This window comes from Varroa destructor, unplaced genomic scaffold, assembly GCF_002443255.2.
Source record: "Varroa destructor unplaced genomic scaffold, Vdes_3.0 BEIS01000002.1, whole genome shotgun sequence".
In the NCBI taxonomy this organism is placed as follows: domain Eukaryota; kingdom Metazoa; phylum Arthropoda; class Arachnida; order Mesostigmata; family Varroidae; genus Varroa; species Varroa destructor.
In genome coordinates, this window is record NW_019211455.1 from 49,407,934 (window position 1) to 49,433,872 (window position 25,939).

Sequence of the window (25,939 nt, forward strand, 5' to 3'; positions counted from 1 at the left end):
TAGCTATAGCATGGTCAAGAATGCGCACCGTTTCCCTTACCTATCACCTTGAAAATGAGCGGTCGTTTGTAGCGATGGGCTAGTGGTCCGCCCGTATCCGACTGCTATAATGAACATTAGACTAGGACAAGACACCGTCAATGCAATGCTAGTCACTGACATTGTCAAGGTAGCAAGTGCACGCTTTGCATACGGATTAGCCGAACTTTGCTATGGGGTTGGAAAGAGTAAGTGCTATTTCAAAGGTTTTTGTTTCAATTCAAAGGTATACAGCTTTCGTGTGCTTTAATACGGTCACCCATGCTTTAACTCGCCAATTTTTAACATACAAAACGTGATTTCGATTCTTATTGTTGACAAGGGCAGGTACTCGCATATTCTTGTTCTTTTTTCACATCATTAAAGTAGACGGAGCTGTCAGGTGACACGATTTGTGTTTGTCGGCATTGTAAATTTCCTTTCTCACGTACGAAGCTATAGGCGTAACTATTCTTTGTTTTTTGTGCTGGGTTACATCAGTATGATGTATACACGGGCTGACAGTTTAATGAAGTTTCATTTCAATCAATAACGCTGTGGTTAGACGAAGGGGCTACTGACCTATTCAGGCCTCAGCGAAGGCACTGAAGCTCAAATGAGCTCTTGAGGTATTCGTTCCAGTTTATTGCTTTACTCGCGGCTAAGCGTTGCCACAATACATAAAAACTATTTTTATCCACAACAAATCTGTACGCAAGGATTCTGAGCTGTAGACCTTCCTTGTTTTAGGCAAACTCGTCTGCCTCCTTGTCACGTGGAGTGATCATGCAGGATGCTTGAGTTGACTAAACGCCTAAAACGCAAAGGAATACTTCAAGACATCTTTATGTAGTACTATATGAATTATACAGCCATTTTTAGTCAGCGTGTTTTTCGCATATACTGGTTTAATTTTCCTCTGCAAAAAAGGTATTCGATAACGTAAGGTATGTGATAGCTATCTATTACTTCCTATAATACGGAAAATAAAAAAGTTACCGGGCACAGTTTCTATGATTACTAATACGCGTATTGAAATCTATCTATAGCAACCGCATATCAGATTTTTCTTCTAATATTCTGGTATCGAAAGGCTGTTTCTTTAAGTTGAGGTTTGAATCACCTATTATCGGGCGAAACCTTTGAGATCAAATCCCTGACAAAAAGACCCCTTACCCTGTCCTTATTTATTAACTGCATAACCCAATCGGCGAGGTAGCAGATATTCTGATTCTACTTCCTGTACTAGAACTTGCCAAGCGTACGTTTCGGTCCGCATACCGAATAGTGGGTATTTTGGCATATGAGTAATGTTGTTTGTTGACCTTTTTTCAGACGATACGAAGAGTAGTTTCATCATCACATCAAACATAACATTGTACCTAATAACTGCACTTCATTGTGCAGTAATCCACATACCTAAAATATACAGAGCTTTAGTAATTCAAAATGGGCAAGCTAGTAAATGCTAGAACTTCGTGCCAGTATGGAACACAAAATGCAAACATCTGCTGTGATGTCACTGTCTATGGCTTTGAGAACGTTGCGGACGACTGAACTAGCCATCTAAATCGAGAGCCCCGGCAAAATCTCTGGAAAGCATACTCGATTCTCTAAAGTCGAGACGATATGCAAGCTTGCATGAGTGTCTGGCCTAATACCAATTTTGACCTCTAGGTCCGCCATGATATGCCGTACTCAGTTTGCACTTTCGAAGCAATACTACATCTGTAAAGTAGATCTTGAGCGATACTAAATAGAATAGACACGGAATAATCCTAACCGGTATAGTCTTATTGTTGCTGAAGTTTCCATTTGTCGACAACGGTATCTGTACGAACGTGTCAAACACAATAAGAAGCAATAGCCTGATGAGGACCTATTTACTTTGTAGTACACAATACATCCTTGCTATGGCATCCATGCTAAGTGAACTAACATGATTGTGTCGTAGTAACAATCGTTCTATGTTCCTTACTACTTGCTCGACAGAAGGATCTTACGTTATGCGAGCGTTCGCTGAGGACCATTCTTCTGTATGGCGGATTCCTTTGTTTGGTAAGTTTTTTTTCGAAGTCTGGCTTAGGTGTTTTGCGGCTTGTTACCGTTCTATAACTGTTCGGGCATGCTACAGATCCACTTCACTTCTATGTCTAATTAGGCTATGACTATCTGCAGGTGTACAAACTCACGTATCTCCTTAGGTACTATTCTAACGACAAAATCAAATAATCAGCAGATAAGTTACTACGTGTGCTTGCTAAATCGAAACTACAATAGTTATCTCACTATGTGCGATGTAATCACTCCCCGTTGTGATAATATTCGTTCTTTCTGTTTACACCCTGTGCAAACATTCTTACCGCCTAGATGCTCTTCGCACTGCATATAAAATTATACACAGATCATTTGGCGACGAACGATGTTTTGGTAGCGATCGTAGCACTTTGTTACACCTTCGAAACAGCCCCCTTTTTCAATCTTCCCTACATACGCTCGTCGATCCCTTTCTGCCTCCAACTGCTTCTATCCACTCCCGCAACAGGAGTCGCTTACGAGTATTCTGTGAGTGCGTCAAATAGCGCCAGCTTCTACCTATAATATTGCCTTTGCTGGGGACGTTGTGGTAATTAAATGGAAACCGCAGTTGCCTTCAGTCATATAGACATAATAACAAGCAACTTATAGACGTAATATACATTTACGTCTATAAGTTACTTGTTATTATGTTTACGTACATATGGAGGTATGAAGACGTGTAGAGTTCTTATCATGGGGCTCATCGAGCTACGTATACAGAGAGCCAACCTTAAGAACTATTTCACGATATTTTGGCTTATTATTAGCGCATCAGGTGTATCGGGAGTAGACTGTTGACTCAATGGGATAGAATAAAGAACTGCGAAGTTGCTAACGTTTGAGATCTCACTGAAAGCATAAGCTTCATACGCATGCAAAACTAACCTAGTGAAGAATGCATTTGTCCATAAGGAGTTAGCCGTTCCAGCAGTCACTCAATTAATTTTATAGGTTAGAGGGTGTGGCTTTTGCGTTGCTTATACCTCACCCCGTATATGCTTATGGGAAGGACTAACTGAAACGAAACGATCGTACCGTATACTAAGCTAGGCTTACTTGGGTATCTATTCATTAAATAAAATATCAATAGCTCGACATCCAAATTGCTTCGAAATTAAAATGTTGTATATACTACTTGTTATGGATTAAAGAATGGGCCACCGCTGTAGAGGAAATTCGGCGACATTTTCGGTTGACCGGACTTAAGTCACAACTATTCCTAGTCTAATAAAATCTGCAGGATCTTGAATTTCTCTTTTCTCTAACATATGGTATGCTTTGCAATAGGGCATGTGCTTCTCAGTCGTTGGTCCAACGTTACAGGACCTCGCCTTCAAGCTCAACACCAATACAAGTAACATGGCGACCATTTACACAGCGCGTTCTGGCGGTCTCATCATCGGATGTCTGATTGGTAAGTTATCATTAAGGAGGTAGTTGATTAGTCACTTTTTCGCAAATGCTATCTTGATTGATAATATTTACTTCAGGACACGCTTTAAAAATATCCTATGTCGTGTCTAATTTTTCACCGAGGGCCATAGCCATTTTTTATGTTATACTATGCGATCATCCGACGTATAAAAGGATTCTGTTCAATAATGTCAAAGCTTTGAATACTTAAGTCAATATTTTTGGGTATACCAGTCTTGCATAGTCTTGTTTGGTGCACCAGTTCCATAATTAAATCTGCGTCTTTACATAAATGTACATACACTACGTGTATAACATGTGCGAAACACTTGTCGACTTACATAGATGGAAACAATTCCACATACAACAGTTAAAACTGGACTTTAATTAACAGAAAAAGTAACAGTAGAAATTTAATTAATGATAGCTGCTGCTGCTGTTGTTGTTGTTATCAACATATGCCGTATCCGTTAACATGACAATGACATGTGTATGGGTTTGGGTAGAATATTTAGTGCGCCTGGACGCTAATTAGGGACAGGGTAACTGTCGAAAATAATAGAAACGAAGTAAAGGGCTAAAAGCCAGGCAGAATACACGATGTGATTACTATATATATTATAGTATGGTTTGACAATCAACATACATCACTCTATATACACAGAGAGGGCGCAAACGAAAATAGCTCTAGAACTCTTGTTCATTGCTATCGCCAACAACGCCCGAATCAGAGCGCTCCCTCTTAATGGCGTCGTGGGACGGCAAATGAAGCGATTAGAATGTATCTTAGTCAAGCATTTGGGCGTTCGCGAGCCGTCGCCGACGTATGACCATATATGTAAACACAGCGCTTAGATCCTGAGGGTTTCTCCGAAGAACCGCGTAGCGAGCGCATAAGCTGCAAGAAACACTTACGTGACAAGGTTAAAGCAAAACCATGCGTACGGTGTCCTCTGGAAAAGTAAGGATCCAAGGAATTGTTTTCAAAGCGACTTCATTAAGAGCTGAAAAATTTTTTAACACTTTACAGCACTCGCTGCTAGATCCACTGGGATGTAAGAGAAAATTTAGTTTCTCTGAACAGGACTGCAGGCTGTGTCCCTTTTCCGAGCCTCGTCACGAGTGACTTGCTTTGCCGAATCACACAACGCGGTGTAAGGTTATAAGCCAGAATGACTTGATCAATTAAGGAACTCAGGATATCGCGTCAAAATCCGATGCTTGCAGATACATTTTTTAGATTTGGTACGAATACACGCTCGCTCGCCCGCCCGCCCGCCCGCAAGACTAACGTTGTGTCAATACCATCCAGCTGAGAAATGGATTGCTTGCATAGCGGGGGTCCCTGAGGTGATGATCGGGTCCCCATAGCGTCAGTCAAAGCATAACATCGATGATTACGTTTCAGCGTTGTTCTGCATCGTTTACACTCAGGAAGAAGGTGTTATGCCATTCCAAATCTAATCGGTTGGCTGTAAGCTTAGTATTTTCCGAGTAGAAGTCTTAAGGCCGGACATACACTTTCGGCTCTGAAGTATGTCAGCAAAACGACTAAAGCATTAAAGGGATTTGCTGCAGATGCTCGTCAATCTACGGGTACGCAATTTTAAGAAGGTTATCGATCCAATCATCACGAGAGAAAGTGACGACGCCAAATGCACAGCCCGTCAATTACGTAGTAGCATCCAGAAAAGCCTCACAGCCGGAAATCCTGAAACACATCAGGTCAAGATGTTGCTGTAATTCTCTCGGATGACTCAGCAGCCTGTCGTTCTACGTGTGTTCAATTTGTCGTGGGGTCAATAATGGTCGCATACATCTGTTTAAGCCCGGCATGGAAAAACTAGCTTATACGCAATTCATAGCTACCATCTACGATTGAAAAGTACGGTAGCTTGGGTGGAAATCTGCGACATGGGAATGCCTTTTCGAAAATTTCGGTGTCTAAGCATAGACTGAGTGTGTTATCAAGCAAGATATCGCATTAGCATGGATTGATGATTATCACGGGACCTGTGCGAGAAAAAAATTCTCGCATCTGAGTAATGTCAGTTTTGACGTATGCGTCGATTCTACAGAAGTTATTGCTTAACAATTGGTTCCAGGATCTTATCGTGCACTTAGATCGTGCTAGTCAAAGTCGAACCCAGTTGATAGCCGCACGCATATTTATATTACCTTTGTTAATAATAGAAAAGATTTGTTTGTGCATAGAAATGGCGCGTAGCAACTGGTTGATTAAAAACTGTCTGTCAATGCTAACGCTCCCCTAGCATTTTGTTATTGTATCATAATTCGTTTCATTCTTTAGCTTTTTCAATGTGACAGTCAGACGCGAGCCATTTTACCTGCAGACATATCGTACGCGGCATAAAGGATTTAACAGATAACGGAAAAAAATGCGCACATGGCTCGTGTAGTAAGTAAATTAAAATAGAACACTCTGTATCAGAATCCTTTCGAGTTAGGCTAATTCAACGTAAACAGTCTTTTTGCCTGTCTCTGTCACAATTCGGCTTCAGAAAATTAACGGTGCTAGATGTGTTGCTATACGTGGTAAGGATATGAGTATAGTAAAGTACTTTCAGAAAAATCATCTTTTAGCTTAAAATTGCCCCATCCATCGTCTAGATAGCTCACAGCTCGTCCTATGGATAAGAGAACGGTTTACTATTGATGGAGCCGCTCGATAATGTTTTCGTGTCATTAAATCGGTCGTTCCAAATCATGAAGTTATGTGACTTCATGCGCAGAGTAAATTCATAGAAAATTTATGAAAATAGTTAGTTCTATTTGACTGTCGTTGCGCAAAACAAAGCGGATGCATTTCTCGAATTTGGAGTTTAATTTTCATTGTAAACCTTGCAGTATCTTACCAGAACATCCGTTTATGACTTTTTAACGCTGGCTGATGCGTGCTGACGGTCATGGCATAGTGGGATATCGGAGCAGACATTTAAAGAAATGCAATACAAGCTTCACAATTGATGATATTGAGAAGCAATCTATCAGAAACAGTTGTACATCGGTGGCAAACAAAAAAGCTATTATTTTATTGCCATTATTTTTAGAATTGTGATCGAGAATCGTCGGTCGCATACATGCGAGTATATGGGACACTCATGTTTTCGATGCGTCCACATTTTCCTCATTCTACTTTAATTCCGTATCTATGGTACTGAGTGTATATGCGCTTATTGAAGTCATTTATGCAGATCGATATAAAAATTGGTCTCCAGCCACCTGTACCGTGCGCCGTACGTACGTACCCCTCGCTTGGCAGACACTCAAAATATTCATGACATTTCTAAAATCTTTATAGTGGAATAACGCGCTATGCAGATCACCGTAACGGACACCTACAGCCCTAATGTTGAATCTGTGCATGTTGCCGCGCAGGAAGACTGGGAGAATGCATTGAACGTATTTGCGATTTGCTGGCGAAAAGGTGCTGGAATGCCGCCAGCAAACATCTCTCCTTCATTCTTTTCCTCTATTGCGTGCTTCTCTTTTTCGCTACGTTCCCTTTCGGGCTTCTCCTATCCCCAGCGTTCTCCTTTGCCTAGCCCAAACAGGAGCCGCAGCGGTTGCTAGAAGGGCCGCGGTTGCCGATCGTAGCCGCATCTATCCAACTTCGGAGGCAGCAGCAATGCTAGCCGGGGACGGCCCTGGGAAGATCGCGTGGAGGAATCTAAGGTGGTCCTCCGGCTAAGCCACGATGTCCGATCGGAAGCAGATGCAAATAACGAACTGGCGGAAGAGTAAACGCAGCAGAGCGGCCAGGTAGAAAGCAGGCGCCCTGCGACGAGCAAAACAAGTAAAGCGAAGAGAAATGAGTGCAAAGTAGATAGCCTTGCTTATACGTATCCAGGACCTAATGGCTTGCTCTTCCAAGGGCCTCGTACATCTCTTGTCGAGCTCCATAGCCGACATGCATATATTTCCCAAAACACTTCTGCACGTCGTCAGCCCAATGGCGCGCATTTATTCCGGCCAAATCTGTATTTACAACGAACAGAGACTGTTGCTGCAAAGATGCATACAAATACGCGAAGACAACGCAGCAATAGCATACATCCCCCATAGAACATGCCCAGAACAAGGTGATCAGAGGAGAAGTACTGGAAAAAAGACGCGGTAAAATAGCAACGGAAAAAAAATAAGAGACGAGTTAAGCCAGAGAAACTCGCATGCAAGAAACACGAAGCCAATACGTAAGCAGGGAGAATATTCAACACTTTTCAGCTGTGGTTGTTAGATTTCCAAGACGCTCAGAACCCTGCTGCGATCGTCTGCCACGCGCTGTTCCGCAGCATCGTCGTACCTCCCTGTACAGTCAATCAATCAGGCATATGATAAGTGCCGTACTACGGTTACAACTACAACGTTAGATCTAATGGATTATGACGAGTTTCTAGTTTGACGAAAAAAGTTACTTCAAGCTTAGCTTATGATCGCTGGTTTGTGTTCTCAATAAATTACCTTGTAGCAGTGAAGGTTGAAATATGCCAACGGCAGTTACCTTGATCATTTTAAACTTCACCCTTACCATTCTGGGATTGTTGCAATAATATAACGTATTAAAACAAGATCAGACGTCAGATCCTTTAGCAACAAAGTTCCAATCGATTATTGCTTTTGATCCGCACTCCTAAAGAGAGGGAAGGGTTCTTGACTTAGGGAAAACTGGACCTTCCTGATAACTATGTTTTCCATATTCGGTTCCTAATCGATAACGTTAGAATGTTTTAAATATATACTGTCGTTTCGAGCTTACATTACGGAAATTTTATCACTGATAGTATCAGTCACTTAATTTTTTTCAGTTTTATCCATAAAAGGTGATGAAATGTAATATATCGTTTGAATATATAATGGGACAGAAGCATTTCGTCAGCATTCAAGCCACAACTGTATTTGACAGTACGAAACACCCATATTTACATCAATAAGTTCAAATCATTTTACACAATAATCTGGTTATATGTTTATATAGCCAGCGTAGCCTCGGGCAGTTGCTGATTCTGTTCCGCTGTCTCTAATCAGGCGTACGGAATCCCGATTATGTTTCGATGACGTTACTGTTTAGTCCAATGATAACTATAACATTTTACCTGCCAGCAGTTGAAGTCAGGGAACTGGCAGCGTCCAAAGTTAACTAGTGAAAATGGGCCAAGTTAAATGAAGACTAACGAAAGCCTGCCTCGCCTCATCAAATTAGGTGGTCTCCTGTTGGAGCGTTTCCACCGTGTCCGAGTGCTAGCCGTGTCATACTTTTGTTCGGGAGTCTTTACGGGTCTACTTCCCTGGTGCGCTTCTTTAGAGCTTCTCATTGGGGTAATGTTGCTTAACGGAATTAACATGGGCATGGTGGATACAGGTAAGCCAAATCAGATAGCTTATAACCCATATCATGTACGTTATGCATGCTTAACGTGCATGATAACACAATCATTGTTGAAAACAGACATACCGACAGTGTTGAGATCCCTATAATATCCATTAATTCCATACACATCTAGTAATGCGTTTTGTAGGCTCACAAAACTCGAAGCGCGGGTTGCGTGCTATATTAGCAATTAGAATTAAGGTGACATTCAACCAAAGTTTCTTTGTTGCAATCAAGGTTGCAGCGCTAACACTTTAGGCTTATAACCAGGGCCAACCAAGCACGCCTAATACTTATCCCCATCCAAACGAGTACACAACTCCGTTGCTACCAGTACGTCATACTTCAATATATCAATCTCGAAAACGAGAAAAGTATAAACTCGAATCATTTACACTATCCTACAAAATCCAATCGTATATAATACCGAAGGCGCATCAGAGCAAGATCCATTACGCGATAGTATAGAAACACTCTTGTCCTCCTGACTAAGGCCTAGTCGTTCCTGAAGCCATTGTTTGGCTAGTCAGAAATTAAGTAGAAAAAAAGCTTTTCGTTATAGCCTATAAACGTGCGTTGTATGATATGCCTTCATACATAACATTAAGCCGTGGCCCAGTAGCTGTCGTTGATGTCTATGTAGGTGCTCAATATAGTAGTCTTCAGCCAATGATTGCCACAGTTAACATCAACTGCAGCTCTCTCACACCGACATATGCACAAAAGTGCCTATTAAATCCTAGCCCAAAAAAGACCATCATAAATCACTCGTTAGACCAATTAAGCTAGTTGCCTCAGGTTTTTTTTTCCTAACAACATAGTGAAGAATAATTACCTAGATCTTCTAAAGATTGCTCGGCGCTTCCTAGATATCAAACATCTACAGATTAGGTATTTGAAAACGTCATTGTTTTTTGTCTCTTTATTCGACAGCTTCGACCGTCTGGTGTCTCGATCTATGGCGAGTGAAGCCTGGCCCATTTGTGCACGCTCTTCATTTTAGTTTTAGTGTCGGAACCTTTATTGCTCCGCTCATTGCAGAACCTTTTCTAATACCGACACAAATTACCAATACTCGTGCGGCAAACTTTAACGAGACTAAATCGAGAAACTTAAAAGAGCTTCTTATGCAGGAATATGAAGCGAACTATTACGAGGAGATCTCCTACGGTGTAATCGGGTTGTTCATGGCAGCTATCGGCATCGTCACGTTTGCCGTTTCGTTGGTAAACTCTGCTGATCCTAAACGAGTTCCCGAACAACATCACTCCAATCCAAAACTTCAGCCCTGGCCAACAAGATTGCTCGTTGCTGCAATAATACTTCTTGTTCTATTGCACTTCCTCATTTACGGCGGAATCGAGATTGCTTATGGCCAACTGATTGCCACGTACGCCGTCGTTCTGCAAGAAGGTCAGAGACTAAGCAAATCTGCAGCTTCGTTTTTGACTTCGGGCTTCTGGGGTGCCTTCATGCTCGGCCGTGGAGCGTCTATTTTCCTCAGCCACTTTGTTAAAAATTTCACGCTCATCATCGTCGATCACGTGATTATTGTAGCAGCATGCTTCTCACTTATGCTCTTTGCAGCTCAGTCCCTGCTTGTTCTATGGCTTGGCACCATTATGTTTGGTCTCGGTAAGTACTGCAATACATTAAATTTGCTCGGAATTTTATTCACGGAACAGCTTGTAACAGAACAACCATCGGCGATAACGTAATAACTGCTAGATACAAATAAAAAGCATTTCCATTGCGCCATATATGCCGGTACGAGTTAACTATATCTTAGAGCATTTTATACATATAGTATCGTATTTATATACATTGCACATTTGAATGTACACGTAGCAGAATTGGTCGCGCGAAGAGTAAAAATGGTAGCATGTGCTTAAAAGAGAAAACCAACTGCGAAATCCCTGAAAGCGAATGTTAATATTTATATTTAGCGTTTTATACTGTCTGTACTACATGCCTTTTTTCCCAGGTCGCGAAATAATATAATTGTTCCATTTACGTCCTTCGTGTAGCATACATCAATGTATGGCTGTGATATGTATGGCTGTCAATTCCCGATGTGCGACCTAATTCAAATGTTTGCACTGAAGCAGAACTGCCGATGACGATGACACTGGCCGCTCTGTCCACGAACCTTAACATCGCTAGCCCTTTTTGTGGGCTTTTTTTTTAAAAAGCCAAGTTTATAGGACTCGATCTCCTAAGCTGTGCTACAAGACTAAGAATACCCTAAGGCAAGCTAAAAGAGTGTGATCTACAAATCGTTTTTTCACGCTCTGTAATTGTGCTATTTCAAAACAGAATCGAAAAACTTGCCTTATTACTTACAGAGAGATAGCATACGGCATGTTCTCCTCAGAAGGGTGAAGATTTCTCTAAAAAGATGATCGTTTCCTATAGCGCACTTGCTTAGTTGTTCAGGCTTGAATTTTAAAGGTTAGTTGCTTGTATCTTGAGAATATATAAGAAGACGACGACATAGTAACGTAACATGGTGATGGCTAACTTGTAATTAGGACGTGATAGAATTAGCATACGGGAAAAAGACGCCTGCCACGGGGACACGGGGCTAACATGGTGCTGCCTTTTTATCTGGATCAGAAAAACCTAGCGATAGAAGCGACTGGCCGAATAGCTGAAACGTTATCATCGAATCATAGGGAGTGCATGATAACGGGACAACATCGTAATTCATCGACATGAGTCGAACAGTGCAGTGGCCTACTGAATCAGTTTAATGGAAGCGCGACCGCATGGACAGCTGCAATGACGCAGCGGTACAACGTGATTATAGAACCATTCAGGGTGTGTAGGTTCGAGCTTGTTTTAGCTTAGTCTAGGAAGAGCAACAGGATAATCCCGAAAAGCCTTCAGTATGGATGTTTACTGATCGTTGAAAAACTGATGAATAAGTCAATGGACGCGGATGTTGATAGGAAAAAGGGCGCCAAAGTTAAGCTAGTGTGACGCAGTCGTTGCGACACAGAGATTGAGCAGTGATGACAGGCACTTGGTTCGAAAATTAACTGAACATCAATTAGTTTTACTATCCGTTGGCCGGAAATCACTAAGTATATGCTACTTACTATATTTTTTCACGGGCCTTCAAGTGGCCATGTAGTTATTTAACAAATCAATATTCTCCAAGTAATTCGTTTGTCGGATTCTTTTGTGCCAGGCATGTCGGCTATATATCCTGCAACTTACAGCTGGGTCAGCGGTCATATCCACGTGAGCAACCGGATTGGAGGACTCTTTGCGGTTGGTACAGCAGCGGGCGAGATGATTGTACCTTTTGTTGTGGGGCAGTTTATCGAAGTTCAGCCACGATTTGTTATGGACTCAGCTGCGCTATGTTCGAGTCTTATGGTTCTTTTTTTCCTAGTCCTGTTTCTATGCGTCAATCGTCTTAAATCGTGAAAAACCACAATCACGATTACTGTTGAAAGCTTACAACAAGCACAAGCATACACAACGAAGATGCACTGTTTTCTTCTGATGCTTATACAGCAGGGTCATATATAATCGATATGTTTTTAACTAAAAAATCTCTCGTATTTAATGGCACGCGATTAGTATATGCACAGTCACTGTCAATGTTCCATCATGGTTCCTCGACTGATGCGCGGCGCTGCATGAAGAAGACCTTCTGTCATCCTGCACGCACAAAAGGTACTGCGCTATTGTATTTAGCCAGAGAAGTTCCGAGACAGCGGACAAATTACTGTATTATTATTAATCTCAAATGAGTTTATATGATCTTGCGATGAGATCTGGTCGAACCACGAGGCACTCGTATTCGTAAACCATATACATTCGTGCTTTACTGCCTAAAATAAAACCTATGACCGTACAAGTGTATCTCAGTTAGCGATTATAATTGTTATTATTGACGACGGCGTCGTCGCGTATCCGAGACGTCCGAATATCCGGTACAAATACATCGACCCGATATAAGCTATATTGCAAAAGAGAGTTAGCGCCACCCGGGATATCATATACATGATGTACATCGCAAGCGAACGATTGACAAGCAAACAGAACGCGTTATCAATGCTGGCTGCTATATTTAAACCAGATGTTTGACAAGTATAAAGAAATAAAGAAGGAAAGAATAGGCTAACAGTTGATAATGTTGGTTTCTGTAGAGGAATTCGATGCAGGCGACGCTCTGAATTTTGCAAGCAAAACCTATCGATAGAGGTAACGCTTTTTACACAGACACGCTCACACACAATGTCATTGGTCGATAAACACAGTAACGATGACGTATTGCTGATGGCTAGCTCAAACGCTTACCAGTACTGGTACGTAAGTGTCTGAAGCTAATAAGCTTGAGAAAGCCTTAGCTGCCATCCTTTGAAGGTCGGTCCCCTGCGGCTGAGAGGCCCGACTAAAAAAAATATACCCGATTAAAGGTAACAAAAGATAAGATAATAGGGTACGAACTTGATAGTAGCTATAGCATTAGAGTGATCAATGAATCTTCTTGCAATCTATTTAAGCGCACACAAGAAAGAACAGATAGGACCTTTCCGGAATCACGTTTTGTGAAATCTAATTAGGGGCTAAATGACGAAGCATAATATAGATGTGGACGACTCAAAGCTACTATATAGGCTGTTACTGTCCGGCATATATTTGCAAATGCCGACACCCAATTTACACATAAAAATATAACGTGGAATATTCTATAATAACGCTGTTTCAGTTCTATATGAATATTAAGGATATGAGAAAAAGGTTCATGCTGCATACTTAAGGAACGTTAGGTATTTTTTACGTCACAAACCCATATCTATATATATATAGATAGATATCTATCGGTTCAACAAATGAGAGTGACGTGAAGCAAACGTTGTGTGTGGACTGAATATTTAAATACCCGCATTAAAGCTTGTAAAGGGATGAAGAAGGCCAGGGGACAAAGAGCGGATGTTGACCTCTCTAGTACGATAGATAGAATATCAATATGGGTGACTGTAGCGGGTAAACGCCCAAGGCCCGTCTTAATTGAATTTTCTATCTTTTTGTTTATGATAGTAATAGTAAGCAAGATTTGATCGAATAGTACTTAACCTATTTTTTGACATTTACATGTCCTTGGGGCTCAGAGTCGTTTCATCGCAGCAATCTCCCTAGCAAACTTCTTCGGCATATTTATTTAGTGGACTCATCCAGTCTTAATTGTGGAGTTAAGGAAGTAAGTTAAATACGTAATAAAGCTAATTGAACGATCCTCTGTTAATTTACAATACAGTTCATTCAGTAAACGAAGTGTTTTTACCGCTTCACCTGAACGTCAACCTGACTGCTTCACAGAGGCCACTTGACAACGTAGTCCGAACGCTGAGACTTGTCAAGTGGATCTTTTTTAATCATTTTGTCGCTTCTATTCCTAGTTAGTATTCCTAGATAGTATTCCTAGTAGATTTTGACTTGAATTATTTCGACTGCCGTGGCTTTCGTTCACTTATATAGCCTCTCTTTGACCTGTCTTTTTTCTTATATACATATCTGTGTAGTGCATTCGCATATGAAACCTAATGGTTCCGGTTCCGATAGCTTTATGGGCAAAGAGAATGTGATTGAGGATTAAAAGCTTTCATGCAAGGCAGAAGCTAAGCTGGCAGTCCCCAATCTTTAGATCATTAGTAGGGAACAGGTAACCTAGGAGACATCGGAGCAGCTCTTTAGTTCGCGGCCGTCAATAGTTCCTGAATCCCTCGCCGCCACTCTTCACGAGGACTTGTTCTCGCCATCGACGTCAGCAAAAACCTTCGAAATAGATGGAGGTTCATATGCAAAGCATTTGCCGGCGGTACACGAGCACTACTACGTGGGAGGAGTGTCTATTTATCGTACTACGTTGCTATAGAATGAATAACACTACGGCAAACCGATAGCCGTTGATTGTGGTAGCAGTAAAAGCTAACACGCCGCTACGATGGTATTCAAGCAGAGGTGCCCCCTAAAGTTGCTGCTTGAAGCTTAGGTAACCAACGTCGTGCAACCAAATGGTTCCCTCGCTCAATATGACGTCGATAGCAGAAGTAGCCTGTTGGCTTGAGCTGTGTTAATTGAATTGCTCGAAACTTTTCCCCATCACAGACCATCGCTCTCTGACCGTCCGTTGTACCTCTGGATTATATTCTCAAGTCTCTTAACGACAGCGATCTATCGATCTATTGAATTACTTTTCCTTCCCTGTTCATCCGTCCGTCTGTTGGCCACCTCAGTTTTCACGTTGTGTCATTTATTTTGCAGCTCATTGAGCTCCATGCTTGGTTCGCTCGTGCACAAAAACTGAGTTACAATCACAGCATTGCTGCCGACAAGAAACAACAACAGCTAAAAGCGTTGACTCAAGTACACAGCGAACATGTTATGTAAGTCAATCTGCCACGTTTACCTCTACGTTAAGCCCCACGTTTTTTCGTTCTCTTTGTATAGTGAGCTCCGCTAACGGATGCTGGCTAAATTGGATCAACTGGTTGTAAAACTTATTGCGACTAGCTGGTGGAAATTTGGCCAATCCCGACCGCTCCATCAAAATTCTCTATACTAACTGGGAATGCGACGAAAAGACCGTCATTTGAAGGTAGATTAAATTTAGCCACTGTTTCGTCTGTCCACGATAACTGGGCGAAGCGGACGGCGGTACCAAATCATATTGAACTTGGAGTAGTTGGCGGTGTATCGGCAAAAAAGGCTTAGGGGAAAAAGCCCTCACATTGATTTCTCTTATTTTACACACACAGGGCAGCATTTACGCATGAACAATAGCATAGGTTTGAGACCTTACGCATGTTGTATGTTACAGCTTCAAAACAATGATTTTTAGTACTGTCATCCTGTGGCAAGGCGCAGTGCTTACTAAGTCTTAAATAGCAATAAGCGCATGGAACTAACTTATATCGGACTGCGGCACAGAACCGGTGTTAGTAACATCGCCGCTATCCAACGAAGACACAATTGGATATCGCTATCGGCTCTACTTTTGTGAAAAGTTATAATGGACACGCCATAAACGAACGGCCACAATACTACGATACCGTATTTAATTCGTCGTCTGTTTGCTAGAGAATAAATTCTACCCGTAGAACTCTAGTCGCCTATTATGAATCGGAATCTAGTAATTTCTACCTGCATTAAGGATACACGCATTACTGATGAATAAATGTTACACAGGTGTATGATGCGCCTGCTCTTTAAAGTCATTCTATGCGGCTAAACGGTCGGCAATGAAACAGGTTATGCGGGATAATGAGACAACGATGACCTTGGGTTAATTATCACATTCAGTATTGCTACTACTACTTCTTGCATCAACAGAAGCATCTAGCATTATCAAGGACACTCTTGCCGACTTTTCCCTCGCTCCACTTGCCGTAGCCGTAAAATCCATGAAGGCGGCGGCGCTAGCCGTTGCGGCAGTGCCTACGAACAGCGTCAGCGGTGATCCTAGTGAAGGCCTCATTGAAGGTCATCGTACGATACTGCGATGAAAGACTTCGTAGGTCGGAGGAGAACTGCCGCTGAGAACTGAACGATGAGACAAGAAGCGAGGCAGAGAATGGCGAAAGATAAAACTTGGTTTGCGGTAGTGAAACGGCACAAACCCCAGATCGCCTTTGGTGAAGCATAAAGTACAAGCAGCTATAAACGACGAGCCCATACAATCGTGCACTGAACCCCCACATATGACACGCAGTGCCCCATGTTCCGCTGCACTTTTCCTGTGTTTGGCGTCTGTCAGGCGGTATTGACGGTAATGGTGTCTCTGGGTCTAATTGGTCCATCTAGATTCTCTTTTGCCGCCATTCGTCAATCGGGAGGAGATTCGCCCGCTCCGACGATGAGCAGAAGTTTGCCCTCGTTTACAAAATAAGGACAATTGCGAGCAAACGTCGGTGTCGAAAAAGAGAAGTGATGGCAAGAGGCCCTTTGCACCGGCCCAAAAAAAACCATACGGAAGCGGCAGACTGATGCACGATCGTGAAGGAAGCTCGACCATCGCTCGGCATCAACACAAGGCTTCTTTCGTTCGCTCGCAACAAATCCCGAACGCTCATACAGCGACAACGATATCCACATTAGTGGAACATCGGCGGACAGGATATGCGTAAGATAAGCACGGTATTGTCAGGTGCCGGTGACCAAGACTGCTGTTTGGATTAAGCGGGTTCAAGCGTTCATGGCCTTGTCCGGGAGTTTGTCGTTATCGTTGCTGTAGGCTTGATGACGGTGGCAGTGAAGATAAGAATCAAGTTCTGGCGATGCGGTACAGAGAAAAGCTGCTATTACAGCTTGTGCGTTCTTACCCGCACTTCTGTGTATTGTAGGCGACAGGTTCCGCTATCACATATCGCTTCATAATGCTACTCAACCGGCATTTAGAGTTTCTGCTACTACATCTGCTACTGTCGTCCCATAAATGGACGTCGGCTGATAGTGGCGGTCGGATCAATAAATTGGTCTCAAAGAAGGACAAAGACACCAACCATGATGCCGTCTCCGCGGCTGCCTCTCTTCTTGCATTGCTAAAGGTCTTCTTCCCATCATCCCACACGCACAGATTGTCTGATTGTCCAACTCCCCCATGGGAATTTTCCCGCTTTACCCGGTAGGCCTGTCGTCCTTTTGACCAACTCGAATGTCTTGGAACAGGATCCTACGACCATGGTCGGACTGTCACTGGAGAAGGTGAATGACCAACAGCGAGGCAGTCAGTTGGCCGAAACCCTGTATAGGGTAGAGTGGAAGAACGGACCGTTCTACAACAGTCCGATCTTCCATTGCATTAGCTTCAGCAGCAGGCCCCGGTAGCTGTCGAATTCCTGTCTCTTCTACTGCCGGAGCAACGGTCTGCACTAATGCTAAAACTGGCTGGATTGTCGGGCTGTTGTTGCCGAGGCTAGTGGAGAAACACGGTCTGCTGTCATTCTCTGAGTATGGCTTGACCACCACGGCACCAAGCCAGTACTGGTCCGTGGAGCACAGCGCCGAACACGACAAACGAGTCGCTGCAGGCGCTTACGTCTCTCCGCGTTGTTCGTAATGACATCTGTGAAAAGATGCTAACACTAAACGGGTAAAGCGCACACACATGGGTTCACCCCATGCACATACGATTGTCTCGTACTATGTGGCATATTTGTTCAAAACGCACTAGACCAACTGAAAAGCCTTCCATGATCCAAACAAGGTGGAAGGTTGGATTTTGCTCCGAATGCGAGTTATTATTGTTGCTGAAGTGATACGAAGGAATCAGTTATGATGGTTCAAGAGGTACCCGTATTTCTGTAAGCGCGTTTTTCTGTCTATTTCTCCACAAACATTTTTTCAAGGCAAACATTTTTTTAGGCTGCGTTGTGAAATTCCAGTGAAAAGTTCTCTCCCATTACATCCTATTACAGTATAAATTAAAGTATAGACAAGAGAAATGGTTCAGTCAGAGAGAATAAAGAAGCCATCAGAACTCGGCGTAGCTCGGTGAGCAAGCGATCAAGTAAACTATGCGAAACACTCTTTAAAAAACCTAGGCTCGAACCTAAGCATATTGTATTCACACGGTATTTTCCATATACTACGCACGGAATCAGCTAAGTTACCCAAGCAGGCATCCACGATTGTCTTCAGTCGAAGGTACCCATTACTCAGCATCGTTATTTTGTCCGACGCTGGGCACTTACTGACTAACGTCATGAGAGCCTTAAAGCTACGAATATTGCAGCCCTTTTGGCCCTGAAAGAGAGAGAGAGAGAGAGAGAGAAATACCTTGCGATACAAAATTCCTGCAATGTATTGTCTTTCCCAGCGAAAATTTCAGCCAACCCTGAATAGCATCCAAACAAACTGGGCCCCAGTCGGCGTACAGCTTCACCGCTGTCAAAGATTGTATATGTTTAATTGATGCGTACAATTTAGATATACACATATGTGTAGGTGTCTAATGTTTTACATATTATTGCCCATGCATTGCAAGGTTTTTAGCGTTGTTATTCCCCGTAATAGTTTTGTCTCCCCTGACCTAGTCTGCATAGTTAATATGAGTATGGTATTTAAATATTTGGTTTTTTGTGCTAGGAGTCCACTGTACAGCGGGACTTATCTTGCTCGTAATTTTTTACGAGACATAGTGATTTGAGTGAGTACCCAGTCCAGAACGTTACCTAATTCCACTCAAGATAATGGCGTCAGTGCTGTATATAGCGCACATATCGGAGCATATCCGGACAAAACATAGATAGCAACACGGTGAAGTCATCTAACAAATCATTTAAAACTTGAAATTCTACGACTATCTGGTCGTAGCAAGAATGCAATTGATTTCAAGTTCAATCGAAAGGTACTGAAATCTGGGCTCATTTCATTGTCCAACCCACAAAAATTAGTTTCGCCAATAACTATTCTTGGATAAATCGAAATGCCTATCATAATAAATAACTGCAGTGATAAGCATTGCTGGTTTCGTGTCTTATACTAGGAATTGTTTACATATATTTTACATCTGAGTCACGTCGAATTAGCAGACGATCTGCGTTATTAATGTTTTCACCGATCTGTTCGTTCGAAAAACAGATTTTTCTCTATATGTAGTGGGGGATCATTTCTTGTGGAGCTCTTTCTTGAAGCGAAAAGTTTCTGCTTGCTTGACCTGTTGTCTTTCGCTCTTGTAATTCGTCGTTAGTAGCAATAAAGGGTAAACAAGTCTGACGGGTGTATATATCAAAATTTCATGCCGCAATGCCGAGGACGTTCGCCGGCTTAATGAAGTCGTCTAAAAGAAAATCCAATTAGATCGACTACAGCATTTAGGTGGACGACGGAAACGATCGCTGGGATCGCGCGAAGACGAGATGCGGTACTTTGGGAGATAGGTCTAGTGGTAGTACTAGCCACGAGCTTTTACTGTTCCACTAGTACTATATCGGAGCGCGGTTATCGTAGTCAGTTTAAGGTGGAGGCTAGACGGTCGTTGCCGCCTTTGCCACATTAAGACGGGATCCTTAATTAGTGTTTATGGATACATCGTGGCCCGGTGCTTATATTGGCTAATTATGTTGACAGCGTAACGCATTGTCCTTTGGTAGCCAAACGCAGTACGCTACGTTTCTGCATCGTGTCATAAAATAGGGAATAAAAGCCTTAAATCTAACCGGTTACGATTTTTTGCTTGCACTCTAGATTGAGCATTCTCAAAATGTGACGAAGAATTTTTTACAGCCGCGTATTAAGTAAACACTTCTGCATAATATGCCAATTAGATAAAATTTCGGTTGCCACGCCTCTGCGTTGTCGTACGCCAAGCACACACTTCTCTGTCTATCTGCGACGCGTAGTGTCCACCTATTGCGTGTACTAAATTAGGTGTACACATGTACTCGGTTCGCACTCTATAGAAGCTTTACAGAAAGCTATTTGCCCTGAACTTCCGAAATAGTCCGATACTATAATATGTGAAGTTCCGCCGCTCTCATTAGATTTATCATTACAATATATTTTCAATTTGTCAAGAAATCGCAGTCACGCTCTAACGAGACCTTTGTCCACAAGGATGACGCCCATCTTCATATCTAAACAAGAAACTATAAGCTCTAAACGGGTATTTCTATGCAAGAATTGCGGCTAACGCCATATTAAATAAGCTTACTACCTTAATTAGGGCCCTTGTGCTCGCTCCGCGTCGTTGGCACATTATATACAGATTTAGCACGCTAAGAATCGGGACGCGCACAGCTGCGGAATTTATGGCCGCTTGAAACAGTGTGTGCTTCCTCTTTGGTGCAGGGTACATATACAAGATACTTAGAAATTGAGTCAAATATTTACAATAGGTATTAATCATCGCCCAATACATTTTCTTTAAACTAGATAATTCAAGCAAGACTGTGTCATGTGGTGTTATGTGTTTTTTTGAAGTATGTATTGTTCAATATACAGAGGGCTTGTAATCCCGCTATGTGTTAGACTTATAGCAGATCTAATCCACTAATCCTGTCCGCTATAAAGTTTATCTCGACATGAAAAGTCGCATCTCGATTGTTATTGGTTTTTTCGTTATTCTGTAGTTGATAAAAGCTGGTCACAGCACAGACACGTCACTATCGCATAGCAAAGCTGCCCGATAGTTAGTTGAGGCCCTCGTTGCCATTCCTATTGACGTGATACATAATGAAACTGTTGCATATGAAATACTTATATTAGCCAAAGCTTTGCGAGAAAGAAATAGGGACAAGGGAAAGCTTTCGGACAATGTGCCGGAATAAAAAAAGAAGCATTGCAGCGTTGTCATCATTATCTCTATATGGATGTGAGTGGTTGGATGGATATACCATACCGACTTGCGGACTGATGGGATAGCTGATGAATGAGTGACGCAATAAGAGGAGTAATGGCAGCGGAATCACTACGGTGGCAGGTCATACTAGTTGCCACCTAGATAGAATGTTGCGAATTACCAGATCAGTCAATATATTACTCGAAGCTAGAAAAAGTGCAGTACCGATTGCCGCGACATTGTAACTTCTGTGTTTGCTGGAACCTTGGTTTAGTTTGTTTATTTTGTTGTTTTCTGCGCGACGCTATGAGCAGCAAGAAATAGAAAGAACACTCGGTGTTGTAATAACATCATATAGGCATATTATTTATACCTACAAATTATATGCAGATCGTCTGTGTATACCTCCAGGTTAGAAGGAAATAACGTAACTGGAGAAAAGACAGGTGTACACTAAGACCTGCAAGACGTGTAGGTTGCCTGATATATAAAAGATGATAGAAGAGCACAGGCACCGAAGAATAGGACGCTATCATCTCGAAAGCAGTTGGCAGAAAGGTCAAGAATGACTGGGCTACTTTTTGCATCCGGCGATTACAATAGGGGAGTAACAGAAAGCCAGTGGTCTCGTGACTACAGCATCGACAATGCCAGTCGGTACCGAAGATGACGATGATGAAAGCGCTGAAACTTTCGCAGAAGGAGGAGGTGTCCTAATGTAACCCTACGGTCGAGGTCGATAGGTAACGAGAAAGATAAAGGATCACAGAAACGGAGAGAGCTTGATTCGGTGCGTTAGCTAAACTCCTGCTAAATGAAACCTTGCACAGCTATATGTAGGGATAGGAAGCCTTTTAGCGCACGTCAAACATCCATTTTGAGCAAATAGACGCTCGACCAAATAGAAACCTCCAGTAGTATACAACAATTAAATGAAGAAAAAAACACGTTGGGGTAAGATACTGAAGGTAAGTACCATTCAAATTACATAATTATAGCATTGTGAATTAAAATAATGGATACTATGAAAGAAATTTAAAATTATCTATATATTGATATTATACCGTTATATACAGTAACACTGATCAGACTGAACAAGCGTCAGAATAGCTTTGCAAATGGCAATAACTATCGTTTGTTTACGTTAGTAGCGCATATCGGGGGTCTGTTCCTTCTAGCCTCTGTTGCTGCCTCTTGAGACAAATGAATAAGCAACAAATCAGACTGCTGTTTGCATTAACTCGGAATTTGGAGGAGGACTGATGCTCAGAGTGAACGCAATATGCGTCTTGAGCGCAGCCAAACAAATACTTAAAAGGCGTGGGGGTTAAACTGCGTAAACAGATCTTCCGTTATCTTTCGTAAAGGTTATTTGGTTTATAAACAACTTGATATTCCCATCATTGATGCAAATTATCGCCGCTAAATTTATTTATTCGCGCCTTTTTGAGATAGAATACGTACCGATTTAGTTCTTCTTCGTAACGAACAGCAGTATCACTGGTATGTTCGCAAGGGCTGAACAACTATAGGTTTGTCTGGGACAGCTGCTGCACCTTTATAAAAAGCAAGGCTATAACCATAACTAACAAATGAGTTGTAATTATTTTGTTTTAATCAATAATAGAGCTATGGTAAGAAGAATTACGCACAAAAGCGCATAAAGGGTAACAATAGAATTAAATATAATATTTTCCGATTACTAGTATATATAACAACAACTAAGGCGATCGTAGCAGCAACAAGTAACGACGCTGAGTTGAATCGTGGATTTTGTGAATGGTTGGGCAGACACAATAGGTACAGAACGCATATGTATCCAGCATAGATACAATGCTAGACCATGCGTACTACTCATGCAGTACCAGCTTCTCAACCTTAAGCTTCTTAGCTAACTACACTGCCTAGATAGCTGGAATAGGAAAGCGACTATCCTTATTGTGTTCTCCGTTTTCTTCTCCCTGAACTTTTTTCGCCTTCTCGCCCTCCTTTGGTCTCGTAGGAGTCGACGACAAAAACAGAGAGTTACGATGGTGAGGGTCAGATGTCGTTCATCTGCTTCAAGCAAAGATACACCCTGCTTTGTATAAAGGAAAGCCGAGGGCAATACGAATCAGATGCCTCCAGCCAGGGAACAAGAAGACCATCATTCGGTCAGCCCTTCACACATAGCAATGCATATATATATAAGGGCTGCCCCACCCGAAGGCAAAAGTCAGCCTTGATCGTCTCATGGCCGCCATCTCGATGTAGTGTCTGCCTTCTTCTACATGGGATTTTATCGTTGGATGTCCCTACCAGTGCTTCTACTGCTACAAAGAGGCCATATCGTCCGGTCAGGAAGTCAAGAAGCCGGCCATCCAGGGAGGCAGTCACAATGAACAAGCAGAAGCAGCCCCTGCAGGCTACGGCCAAGCAACGAAAGGCGGCCGATGAAAGCGACGTCAGCAGCTGCTAGGCGGACAAAGAAAAGCTGACGTCCGACGATCACGACGTGCAGCGCCAGACGGGAAAAAAACGCAAGGGGCAACGAGAAGGAGAGAGCAACGCAAGGAGCAAGAAGATTGTATATAGAGACAGCGCCCAGATGACTAGCTGGCTTCAGAAATCGGCAGACCAAGTACTTGGTGCAGTGTCACCAAAATTTACTGCGCCGAACTCATGGCGCAGCGGTCGAGTGGGGGCTACGCAACGAGTACTGCCAAATCAATAATGCCTATTTCACAAATATGCTTTCGGTCGGTGCTGAGCGTCAGCAGGGTCTATTGGGCAAAAAATTCATCGATACGTTTATTAAAAGCCGCAGTAGACAACCCTTTCAAAATGGGCGACTAAAAAAAAAGTAAAAATGTTACCAAACGTATATGAGAAACTTATGGTTGTTGAGAAACTCGGGTTCTGCAGTCAGTATTTCACTGTGGACACAGTTTATGAGGTAAGTACATCCATCAGGTGTGCTGATCTGATGTGCTTCGAGCTATCGGGATGACGCGCGGCATTCGAAAATATCGCAACGATCAAGGAACACTAAGTTGCCACATACGACGAGCTGATACGATGTTCTTCCAAGCTTTACCTATTTCTTAAACTGTATGCAAATTTATCAACGGCGGCTGGCGGTGAACGTTTTCTAATGGCAACGCAACATCTACTTTGGATCGACTCTTGACTGGGCGAAGACTGAAAACTGAACTCGTGTACCTACCCGACTATTATAGTGGGATTGTGCAACTTGCCTGGCTTATCAAACATTCTATTACTTTTTACCCTGAAATCTGTCATATTATAACTACTATTTGTACGTAACGTTTATCTGACGAAACAGAAGGAGATCATACAGAGAATCGGAAAGACGAATCCGATCGTCTCAGATTGTATATACATATACATATTAGGTCGGTCAGTATAAAAATCCGACCTTATATTCTATTATATATAATGGCATTTTCTTCTATGGTATTGTTGTCGTATTTGATGAGCGACCTACTACTAGGAGCATGAGGCTTTTAAAAAATTGAAGAATAATTTAAAACTACGTCACATTCAATATGAAATTGTTCGCAGCTGTGGCAAAAACCGACCCATGTCAGAATTTACGAGTGTTAGTGCTCAGATTTGGTGTATGTAAAAATATTGTACTGGCCTGCTTTGGTCAAGTCAATAAACTGGACAAATCCTTTCACGTTATAGCAATGACCTATTATTGCATGGAATAGCGCTGAGAACTGACATTTTATATATTAGTGAATGAATCGGCAGGACATCATTCCAAATTAAGTCACCCGCGGTACTCGTCAAAGGCCAGATTGGCATTTCTTCTTCAAATTAAAATATTTCAATTTCTTAATATGAGATCAAAATTTTTCTTCGAGACCCAATAGACTCCCGTACATCGGTTTTTATAGCAGCCTGGTGATAAACTCACGATCCAAATCCTATCGAAGGTCAACTAACTATATTTCTGAAAAGTTGAAACTTTTCTTCTTTCCTTGCATTTCAAATTAACTGGTTGTATATATTATATAGGTTAGGACAAATTTTGGTGGGCTCTTTTTCGTGTGTTTTTTTGTTGGAATAAAACAGGCAATTCGTTGCTGTGAAGAACAGACATTTTTGTAATGTAAATAAAGACGAGCTACTGTCGAATTTCTTTGCGCGATATGAACCCTTACCAAAGTCAAAAACTTATTTTTTTGCTCAAAATCGGTTATCGACATTACTGCTTTTTTTTTTTTTTTTTTATAAAATCTGAGAAAAATTTCCTACAGGAAAGCCAAAAAACCCTCGATCACTTTCAGATTCAAATATAAAAACTTTAAATCGCGCGAGAGACATACTTTTTCGGTACAGGCATTAACAACAGTTCTCTATGGGAGACGATTCAATTATCAGTTTAATCGTTTAGACAAGCTCTGATAGTCAGGCTTTTTGAGACTTTTTGCACTTTTTAAGCCAGGCGTTTCTGCCATATGCCTATAATTTAATTTTTTTGCATGTACCTCATTTGAGCGATACCTTAGTTAGTTTATACCTGTGAATAGCACGACGTTAAAAGAGTTGAGAGTTAAAGAAGGAATCTTTTGAAAATGACTAATGGGTGTTTTATATCCTCAATGGAAACTCCAATTGCAATCAATGGTAACGTCAAACATTTCGTTGAAATATCAGTTTTTAATCAGATAATATCTTGGGAAAAAGGTAAACGAAAAAGCCCTGATTTAGGTGTAGCACCTTATATATAT

General features: G+C 41.9%; 2 protein-coding genes across 9 annotated transcripts in view; one reads left to right on the top strand and one right to left on the bottom strand.

The window, feature by feature from the left end:
• LOC111244959 (solute carrier family 60 member 1-like) lies at positions 1-24,886 on the top strand. Of its 8 annotated transcripts, none has more exons than XR_015321919.1 (7): positions 1-227; positions 2,011-2,076; positions 3,385-3,511; positions 8,732-8,890; positions 9,833-10,534; positions 11,516-11,719; positions 12,093-12,232. XR_015321919.1 is itself a non-coding variant. In XM_022792589.2 (7 exons), exons 4-7 carry the CDS (start codon positions 3,388-3,390, stop codon positions 12,332-12,334), a joined length of 1,227 nt encoding a protein of 408 aa, XP_022648324.1. In that variant the 5' UTR covers positions 14-227; positions 769-965; positions 2,011-2,076; positions 3,385-3,387; the 3' UTR covers positions 12,335-13,047. The 8 variants fall into 8 exon arrangements, 6 of the variants coding, with proteins under 6 accessions (XP_022648327.1, XP_086837217.1, XP_022648328.1 ...); XR_015321920.1 differs by having other exon boundaries at positions 7-227; positions 9,833-10,312; XM_022792589.2 differs by lacking the exon at positions 11,516-11,719 and adding an exon at positions 769-965 and having other exon boundaries at positions 14-227; positions 12,093-13,047.
• LOC111244958 (potassium voltage-gated channel subfamily KQT member 1-like) overlaps positions 1-25,939 on the bottom strand; it is a 220,344-nt gene that overhangs the window by 183,121 nt on the left and 11,284 nt on the right. The gene's annotated exons all lie outside the window — the stretch shown is intronic.

Coding starts and splice junctions, on each gene's coding strand:
- LOC111244959 (XM_022792588.2), top strand. Junction 3,512..8,731: donor CATCATCGGATGTCTGATTG/GTAAGTTATCAT, acceptor TCATCAAATTAG/GTGGTCTCCTGTTGGAGCGT. Junction 8,891..9,832: donor CATGGGCATGGTGGATACAG/GTAAGCCAAATC, acceptor TTTATTCGACAG/CTTCGACCGTCTGGTGTCTC.